The sequence below is a fragment of the Callorhinchus milii genome, unplaced genomic scaffold (assembly GCF_018977255.1).
Source record: "Callorhinchus milii isolate IMCB2004 unplaced genomic scaffold, IMCB_Cmil_1.0 Scaffold10, whole genome shotgun sequence".
NCBI classification, from domain to species: domain Eukaryota; kingdom Metazoa; phylum Chordata; class Chondrichthyes; order Chimaeriformes; family Callorhinchidae; genus Callorhinchus; species Callorhinchus milii.
Genome location: NW_024704751.1, coordinates 1,140,721 through 1,150,521, shown reverse-complemented (window position 1 = coordinate 1,150,521; position 9,801 = coordinate 1,140,721). Strand labels below are relative to the sequence as shown.

Here is a 9,801-nt window from a genome sequence, read left to right as displayed (position 1 = left end):
CTGTTGAACAATAGTCTGTCAGTTAAATGTCATTTTTTTTCATATGCAACAGCTCGGAAATCAGAATTTGAAATCAATTTATATTTGAAGTTGAGCAATGCTTTGTTCACACATCGAGTCCTGTTTTTGTTCCTGAGGGTTGAGGTGAGGTGCTGTATGTGGGAACGTTGACTGGTTGGGAATAGTTTTATTTTGACGGGATGTGGTGTCCTCCTTAAGTCAGGGTGTGTGCTGAGTCTGTAGAAGTTAAATCATCTTGCCAATAGCTGAAACTACAGAGCGTGCTGTGACCCGGTGTGCGCGGAAGGAAACTGAGCTGTCCGACCCTGCTCTGCTCGACCTACTTTATCTTGTGGCTGTTGGGCACTTGTTCACCTTATGTTTGTGAAATGCCTTTTTTAAAAAAAAGTTACTCAACAATCAGTGGTATATGGGAATTAAATGGTTTTTGGTTTAATATAAAGGTATTAGACACTGCACCTGACCTATGAAGCCCTGAGGTTTTTCAAAGTTGTAGGTACCTGTAAATTGTCAAATGCAAGGATTATTTGATTGCAGCTATTAAATCTTTTGTACACTTCATATTATTGATCTATTAATTTCAAATGTGTTTGCAGTTATCGCCTGGTAAAGACATTTTCCGTTTAATGCTTGCATTGAAGTCATGTATGGCTGAAAGGAAACGTAGAAAACCTTTGAGCAATTGCGAGTGTGTGCAATAGTGAGTGAGAAATTGCCTTGGGGAATATCAGTGCAGGTTTGACTGATTGTCCCAGATTGGCTCCACTAGTTACCACGTGTCTGGCAGATCATACTTGTAGTACGTAGATCACGAGAAAATGAGTCATCTTTGCGACTGCACTGTCATCGTCCAGACAGAACCTTTTTAAGCTTGATCAGTTGAGAGATTGCATGTGCTGAATTCCTGGACGCTCAAGCTACAGCTGTGATTTTGTTTTTGTAAACCGGTGTATTTTTTATAAACCAGTTAATGGTGTAATCAAAACTGCTTTGAAATTGAGTTTCAATGCAACTGATCAATGTGAAGTACTTTTCGCACTTGCATTCAGAGCGCCTTTGCCCTCTTGGTGATTGGTCAACCCCCCCCCCCCCCCCCCCGGGTTAGGCTGGAGGACTACAGCAGTTGCACAGCTCCCAAATTTGAGACAGTTTTAAAAATATAGCCGTGTGACCATCAGGTAAGAATGCAATTTCGTATCCAATAAACACAAAACATTTTGAGAGTCACTTTTGTGTAAATAATTGTCTCAAAACATTCTTAAAATATTCTATTGGATGCCAAGAGATGTTTTGAGGTAGAGAGGCAACCAGGCTGCGTGTGGTTTTGGAAGAGATTTCTGTGCAGAGATTAGTTTCAATGGAGCTGACAGGTGAGCCACCAGTCTTTTATTCGGTTAACAGTGCAGCTACGAATCTAGACAAGTCCTTGGTGATGTAACTAGTTGTGTGTGGATTCTTGTATACTGTGTGCGAGAAGTATTTAATTATCTCACGCTTGTTTGCACTTGTCATTCCAGAGCTGAACAAGAATCCTGTTGATGGGTTTTCAGCGGGTTTGATCGATGACAATGACCTATACCGATGGGAAGTGCTTATCATAGGCCCTCCTGACACTCTCTAGTAAGTATTAAGACTTCATCTGTTTTGGGAAAGGCTATGCTTCAAAGAGATTTTGTGACTCATGCAATAAACTAACCCAAAGAAGCCAAAGCCCTTGTCCACACCATTGTCACTTCCCTGCTGGATTATTCCAATGCCCTGCTCGCTGGTCTCCCCAGCTCCATCATACACAAAATTCAACCAACTCAAAAGCCCACACAAAACTCTGTATCCCCATCCCACCAGTCCTTGCCAGACTCCATTGACATTCAATTTCCAAACAGATCGATTTCAAGATCCTTTCACTTGTTTTCAAATCCCTTCATGCCCTGGCAACTCCCTACCTATCCGATTTGCTTACCCCCACTCCACCACCCGCTGCTTCCACTCGACTGGCTCTGGCCTCCTGTTTGTCCCTTGTTCCCTCTACTCCACCATTGGTGGACATGCCTTCAGCCACTATGCCCCGAAACTCTGGAATTCACCCAATTCCTCCGTTTTGCCCCATCACTCCCCACTTTCAAATCCCGCCTAAAGGTCTTCCTTTTCGATCGGGCTTATGATCATCTTCTCTCCCCCTCTCTATCCCCTGCCTTGGAGGCAGACTCGGCCATTGTCGAGCAGGATGCGCTATATAAATGTTTGCTATTGTAATCTAGAGCATTGCTACCTATTTCTAATACAGGTATTGAAAACTTTGATTCATTACTTGTTTAGCTGATCATTCATTGGTTGTAAGTTAATTGGTGGATGCTTTCCAGGGGTAATAATCCCTCCATCTCTTCTTTCCCCCACCCCCCAAAATGTGGTCACTTAATCCTCGACTGTTTGTGGGACACTGCTGAGCATAATTGGCTGCTGCGTTTCACCCAAAATACAGTCGCTCCACTTTACAATATATTCTGTAAAGCGCTTTGAGATGTGTCAATGACGTGATAAGACGCTATATTGAGTGCATGGATTATTATTATTGTTGTTTGGAATCGTGCTCAATAATAAATTGGAGCACCGTGATCAGCACTGCCTTTCAGGATTCGTTACTAAGAGGTGATTACGCCTTGGGTTAGACTGTAGAATTGCTGATCACTGAAACCAACATTTAGAGCTAGTGGCCATGCAGGCAATGTAGAGTTGTACAGGACTTTGAACATATCCAATGCAAGCATTATTAGCGTTCTGAAGTTCCTCTTTGTGACACCACCCTGCGTGCAGGGTGCTATATAAATGCAAGTTGTATTTATCTGTTTTTTCATGGAGTCTTTTATACTTTTGTCTGGTGGGGGATGGTGTGCTGGATGTTTCTTGTTAAGAAAATTTGTGTGATATCTCATTAAGTATTTGTTTTTGTCAAATTCCACCCAACCTTTTCTATTGCCTGAAAAAATAATAGTGTCTTTACTTGCAGTGAAGGCGGTGTGTTCAAAGCTCATCTCACCTTCCCCAAAGACTATCCTCTGAGGCCGCCAAAGATGAAATTCATCACAGAAATCTGGCATCCAAACGGTGAGAGCTCAGCATTGAAATGGTGGCACAGCATCGATGAGTGATTTATATTAACAGTAGAAACAGAGGATATGGCCGGTGATCAATTTATAACAAATCTGTGGAAACACTACTTCAGTGAGCGAGTAATAAACGTGTGGAACAGGCTCCCTAGGGAGATGGTGGAAGCAGAAAGTGTTGTTTCAAGGACTAATAAGATAGATTTCTGTGGAAAATAATATCTGATTACAATATATAGTTTGGGACATGACATGTCAAGCGACTCCAAGGATGGTGAAAGGCGAACTGGATGGACCTCGGTCTTCTTTTGCCGAGCAAATTCTTATGTTGTAATTGCCAATGCTTTGGGAAAATGTGTTAGTGCCTATCTTGAAACGCAATTTGTTGTGTGGAAAAGTAATGAGTGTAATGTTCCAGCGCCTGGTTATAGTTGTCTTCAAAATAGTAGACAACGTGCTTCCTCAAATAAATAGTTACGAGTAGTCCTGTAGTTTAGTGGTTAGAGCATTTGCCTCGCAAGCGAGAGACCTAGGTTTGATTCCTGGCAAGGCAAAATGTTAGGCAAGTTTCCTTACTCCACACCTCTGTTTACCTAGCAGTAAGTAGGAACCCGGTTGTTAGTTGGTGGATCACATTTCCGGGGATAATAATTCTTTATATATAAATAAATCAATCAATAATAAATTGGTCACTTCCAGCCATGACTGTTTATGGGACATTGCTGTGTGCAATTAGCTGTCGTGTTTTGCCCACAAAATATACAGTCAATTCCCTTTACAGTATATTCTGTGAAGCGCTTTGAGATGTCTCAAAGATGTGATAAGGTGCTATATCAAATGCAAGGATTATTATTATTGTTTGGGAGATGATGCTGCAGTATGACTGCTTTGATGAGTGCTAGCACTAAAAGCAAGGCATGACAGCTCTATGTTGACTTGGCCTGGACAAAATCCTCAAGATAAAGTGGCTTTTTTGTGGGACTTAGTTTTTGCAAGCCGTTCTTTTTTGACAATGGATTATTAGCATTCAGATTCCGCTTTGAGATACCATCCTGTGCGACAGGTGCTTCTATAATTACAAGTTGTATTTATTTGGTGGTTAAAGTAGTGTTTTTTTGTTGCAGTTGACAAAAATGGTGATGTGTGCATCTCTATCCTTCATGAGCCTGGAGAGGATAAGTATGGATATGAAAAGCCAGAGGAACGCTGGCTCCCAATCCACACGGTGGAGACCATCCTTATTAGTGTCATTTCAATGTTGGCAGATCCAAATGGAGACTCACCAGCCAATGTAGATGCAGCGGTAAGAGAGTTTTATCGGAAGTGAATCTCTGCAAATGCTATTGTGCTCTACTTTCAACACTCAAACTTTTACATTAAAGAATCAATCTGAGAACGGTGGATGCTGGTGGTCTCGCCTCTGGTTCAGAAGGTTGTGGGTTATGTATATAATTTAGACAGTTCAGTGCTTGGGAGAATTTTTAAAAAACAATAATAATTTGATCAATCCACGATTGTTTGTGAGACTACTGTGGCAATTGGCTGCCATCTTTCGCCACAAAATATACAGTCAATTCACTTTACAATATATTCTGTGAAGCTCTTTGAGAAGTCTCAAGAATGTGATAAGGCGCTATGTCAAATGCAAGTATTATTATATAAGCTATTTTAAACTGGAGAGAGGGCCTCAAATCTAATGACTGTTCCTCCCAGCACTGCTTTAGTTTTGTAGCACTGTTTCAAATGCATTTGCTCTTTAGAAATCTGCTAGCTGACAAATCGATCCTTCCCTGGTCCTAGTTTCATTTTTCATATAAGTGAGTGGTGCTAAATTGTAAAATGTAGAAAATATTTTTGAATCTTGGCATGGTGACTAAATTCAGCTTGCATTCATTTTACTATATAATAATTTACATTGATTGTCCAGCGCCTTGGGACATCCTTCTGACGTGAAAGGCATTATACAAATGTGATTTTATTATTGTAATACTAAATTATTACTCGTGCAGTCCTGTAACTCAGCAGTTAGAGCACTCGCCTCGCAAGCGAGAGACCTGGGTTCAGTTCCCGGCAGGGCGAAATGCTGGCCAAGTCTCCTTACTCCACACACCTCTGTTTACCTAGCAGTAAGTAGGAACCTAGCTGTTAGTCAATTGGCAGATCGCTTTTCCAGGGATAATAATCCTTCAAAGTCACTCAATCCAGAAGACGCGAAAAGCATTATATCAAATGCAAGGATTATTATTAATACACTGGGATGTTGCTGTTTGTTCTTTGGGAAGTCTGAGCCTTTACGGTTTTGCTCCTCTTGAAACCTGCAGAAAGAATGGAGGGAAGACCGTAACGGTGAATTCAAAAGGAAAGTTGCCCGCTGTGTAAGAAAAAGCCAAGAGACTGCCTTTGAGTGACGCGTGTTCTTCTGGAAGTTTCACTCTTCAGGGTAAGTAAGTGCTGAACTTTGTGCAAGTCTTCTGCCATATTGTGATCTTAGTGAACTTGTAGCACATTGGTCAGTAGAAGATGTCAAATGACGAGTGATTTAATTGTGAATGACATCTTCAACTGCCCTGGGTTTTTGCTCTTATAGAATTGTAGAATATTGCAACACAAAAGAGACCTTCTGCCCCTTCTTACCTGCCTGGCTCTTTAAAAGATCCTTTTTTACCCGTCATTTTTTAATTTGTATTTCCATTATTCATCAAATTCTGTTTTAAAACCTATTATGGATTCTGCTACGACAGTATTTTTGGTAGGTCATGCCATGTTCTAATAACCCGCTGTGTACAAATTTTCTTTACCTCTATTATTTAGTGATGAATGTAATGATCTTGCGCTTTGTTATCAACATCAATCAGTGGAATTAGTTTCTCCCTATGTATGTGCCTTACGAAAATCCCTCTTAGCCTTCTCTACTCTAGCGCTAACAGTCCAGCTTCTCCTTTTAGTCTCTCATACTTGCGATTATCCTAGTGAATCTCCTCTGTACCCTCTCTGTGGCCTTGTTGTGAACCAAGAGATGAAATTACAACCGTGCACTACTTTTGCTTGTTATCTAGCAAGTGAGAGAGAGGTAATGGATCAAAGTCTAGGTCAATGGTGGCCAACCTGTAGCCCAAGGGGCCGTCAAGAAGCGGCCCCCGAACATTCACACAATTCTAGGTAAGTCCGTATTCGATCGGTAGAGATCAGTTTTTTTATGAGTGTTGGCCACCACTGGTCTTGGTGTATCCTCACCAGCACTGACTGCTCCAGGGATGCTCTTGATTTTATTTCCCCTGTTTTGTATTCTCTCGAGTACACATTTTTACAACCTAAATCACGGGGAAACATTAATCAGTAACTGTTGTAATGATTAACCTATAAATCTGAACTAACTTAATGTGTGCAAAGTAGCTCCTGGACCCAGGTAGCATTCGTGTCTGGACTATTGTCGTCCTATTTATATCGATCCAAATACTGTGTGTATTGTATAAAAGTGAGCGAGAATATTGAGTTGCTAACACACAGTATGTACTGCTATTCCATAGGGTGCAGGATGAAGAAGTAATTGCTCTTATTTCACACGAAGTGTCATGGCCTTCTTAGCAAATGCCCCAGGGAGACTGCACATGTTTCCTTTGGAGCTTGTAGTGGCATGGAGCTTATTCTATTCTTCCCCAAGTTTGTTTTTTGGCCAAACGCACAGCTAAATATAGTTGTATGTCCTTCAAGTGATGACTTTCAGCACAATGCACTGCCTCCAGGAAAGTTTATTCTGCTGGGCTGGAGAGCTGGATTTTCCATGTCTAGTACAGACTGTAAGACAGTTTTGAAGGCTTATTGTAAAATGATTGCAGGCGAATGAATCTTTCTGAAGATTCTCAGAATTAATACCTTTTATCTACAGCTGACTTGTCAAAACATACGTTTCTTTTAGTTGTAAGACAGACATAAGCCCTTTAAAGAATATGCTTTCTCTGGCACAGGCCACATCATTCTTACTGTATATTCTTTAGGTTTGTATAGTACCGAAACCTTGTGAGCTCTACAGCCATGCAAATTGGGTTAATCAAGTTAAAGTGTAATTGCCTGAGGGAATTCAATTAGCTAAGCACTTTGTGCACCTCTCCCGGATCAAATTGAGAGTTCAGTAGGTGTTCTTGCAAACTAGTAGTTATTTTGCTCAGTGCATTGGGAGGGAATCTTGGTGCAGTTCTGCATTTGGCTTGAGAGAACCTACTGCTGATCTACTGTTGTATAGTCACTGCTATAATGTTTCTGGTGCTGGAATTTTGTTGGTGGTTCTGAGAAACTGTAGGTTTGGATGTTCTGAAACCCATGGGATTTTCTCACTAAACTGCAGAAATCTTGGAGTCTCTGTTCACATGAAGGTGGTGAAGAAACTGGTGTGCTTTCTGGGATTTCGATGCACAGCGCCCCACAACTTTGATTCTGGGTTCTCTTGGAGCCAGAATAATATTGTTATGATTCTCTAAGTGCAAATCGCACCCAAATAATGAGAATAAAAAGTTGAATTTGCTGCTTTGACTTTTTAAATAGAAAGAGTACATGCATCAAGCTTCTGATTGTATCTGTTGGGTTGTAGAGATCCTCTCCTACTATAAGGTCTAATTTTGTCTTTCTGTGTTCAGATACTAAGCATTGCTTCATCTCCCCCCCCCACCAACAACAAATTGTACTTCACAGCAAATGGGTGGGGGTAATGTAAGCCCATTTTGGCACTTATGGGGGAGTAACTAGATGATGTAATAGATTGAATTGCACAATAACTAATGGGGTGTTTTGAGTTGCAGGTCTCCAATTGAGAAACGTGGCACTGTTGATTTTCTGCACTCAACTCACCAATTGTTGGATTTCTCTTCAAACTGGTAAGAAGCTGGCAATCCTGGATTGGCATCCTGGGGCTGTGAATGAATTATGCCATCCTCGATGTGGAGTGAAGCCAAACGTGCCAACTTGAGGGGAAACTAAATGACATTGCATCAGGATTCCTGTGAACTGCTTTGATCTTCAGGAAGAATTGTAAAACCTGTACATAGCACAACATTATCCAGATATTCTATACACCGTACTTAAACACCCACAATACGCATTGTACCAAATTATAGCTTGCTTGTAGTTAAGAGAATCGTGTAAATTCTGAAAGATTTTAGGAAGGGGGCTTTGTGCATTCATTTTTCCCAGGTTTACTATAAAACCAAGTCTCGTAAAAAAAAAAAGCGTCTTACACTGTAAAAGTAAAGGTTGCATTTTTCAACTTCCAAATTGCCTCAGTCGCAAAATATTTATGGCAGATATTCTAACCACTGCATTGATGCCCTCAACGCCTGCAAAAAATTTTAGGCCTGAATAATCGCAAAATTGCAGACGTGCAAATATTTAGAATGCAAAATACGTTTAGTTTTCCAATAATTTTAACGGGGTTGAAGTTTAGACCTGAATCTGAATTTAGCCATGGTGACCTCATTAGTCTTCGCTGCCCGACTCAGATGAAGTAGATGTTTTACGAGCTTGTTTTTGTGGTGTCTGGAGTAGATTTCACGCGTGTTTAGGTGTAGGCTTTCACCCTTCTAAGTGGGCAGTTTGAGGATTCTTTTGGTATTAAAAAGAAATGCTGTTGTGTGCTTTTTTTCCTTTCTAGCTGCTAACTGCAGACTTTCTGCCTGATGTACAAAGACAAATGGTGATGTATATTTTCATGTAATTTGATTTTTGGAGTTCTGTCACCAGTAGTGAAAGTTCTTCCAAAATATAATTGTTTTCCAATACTTTGGCTCTTGTCTGGAATTATGTGCGCGTGCATGCAACCTTCTCGGTCGTGGGCTCAATTTTTAACTGATTCGTACAACATCTGAAAACAAAACTATTGGGACCTGCTGCCACAAACCCAAATGGTGGTGCAGACCCTAGGTGCAAACATGTGGATGAAATGTCAGTGTTCCTGGGAGCATTCTTAATGGCTAATGCTAGGAAATGAGATGTTTCAAATCTGCAACCAAACTGTCTTTATGCTATGTCACAGTATGTACCACACAACTGACATACCAGGAGGCAATTCCATCCTAATGTCAGTGCCTGCTCTTCCAGTGAAGCTGAATATTGTCACTCCAAGGCAGATCAATTTCCTTCTCATCAGATTTCTCCTCTTGCTACTCACCAATTTGTAATGAAAGAGTAAGAGGGGTCATTAGACACGACTATTCTGCACAAGAGTTGACAAGCAAACCCTATCAATGAGACACTAAGATAGATTTCTGCAGGGTAAGGGTTGGACCATTTGTGGTGAGAAGGTGGGAGTTGAGATGGGTGGAGACAACACTGGTTTTTCTAGCTCTAAATATTCTTTGGTTACAAGTTTGATTGAAGAAGCAACTCCTGAATGATTCACATACGCACACACACACATACATGCCCCTCCTCTCCATAGACGTAAAGCATCAAGAGATTGGTGTTGTTCCTTCATCCTGACTCAAGTTACTTATCATAATCCTCGCATTCAATATAGTGCCTTATGTTGCTGAGATGTCTCAAAGCACTTCACAGAATATGCTGTACATTGAATATTTTGTAGGTGAAAAACAGCAGCCAATTAGTCCCAACAGTGTCCCATAAACAGTTGTGGATTGAGTGACCAAATTTTTACGGTATTATGACCCTAGGAGAATGATCTGCCAATCAA

The 9,801-nt window shown here is 40.9% G+C and overlaps 1 protein-coding gene across 4 annotated transcripts in view; it reads left to right on the top strand.

Moving 5' to 3' along the window:
• Positions 1-8,890, top strand: part of ube2g1a (ubiquitin-conjugating enzyme E2G 1a (UBC7 homolog, yeast)) — a 9,918-nt gene extending 1,028 nt beyond the window's left edge. Inside the window, exons 2-7 of one of the 4 annotated variants that reach the window (XR_006085316.1) lie at positions 1,539-1,641; positions 3,026-3,123; positions 4,247-4,425; positions 5,444-5,562; positions 6,179-6,281; positions 7,916-8,890. Coding sequence is in view for 3 of the 4 variants with exons in the window: in XM_042338437.1 (XP_042194371.1) it covers positions 1,539-1,641; positions 3,026-3,123; positions 4,247-4,425; positions 5,444-5,530 (467 nt within the window). In the remaining variant the exon portion in view is untranslated. The other 3 variants (XM_042338437.1, XM_042338439.1, XM_042338438.1) reach the window with 3 other exon arrangements.
• The last annotated feature ends 911 nt before the right edge of the window (positions 8,891-9,801 follow it).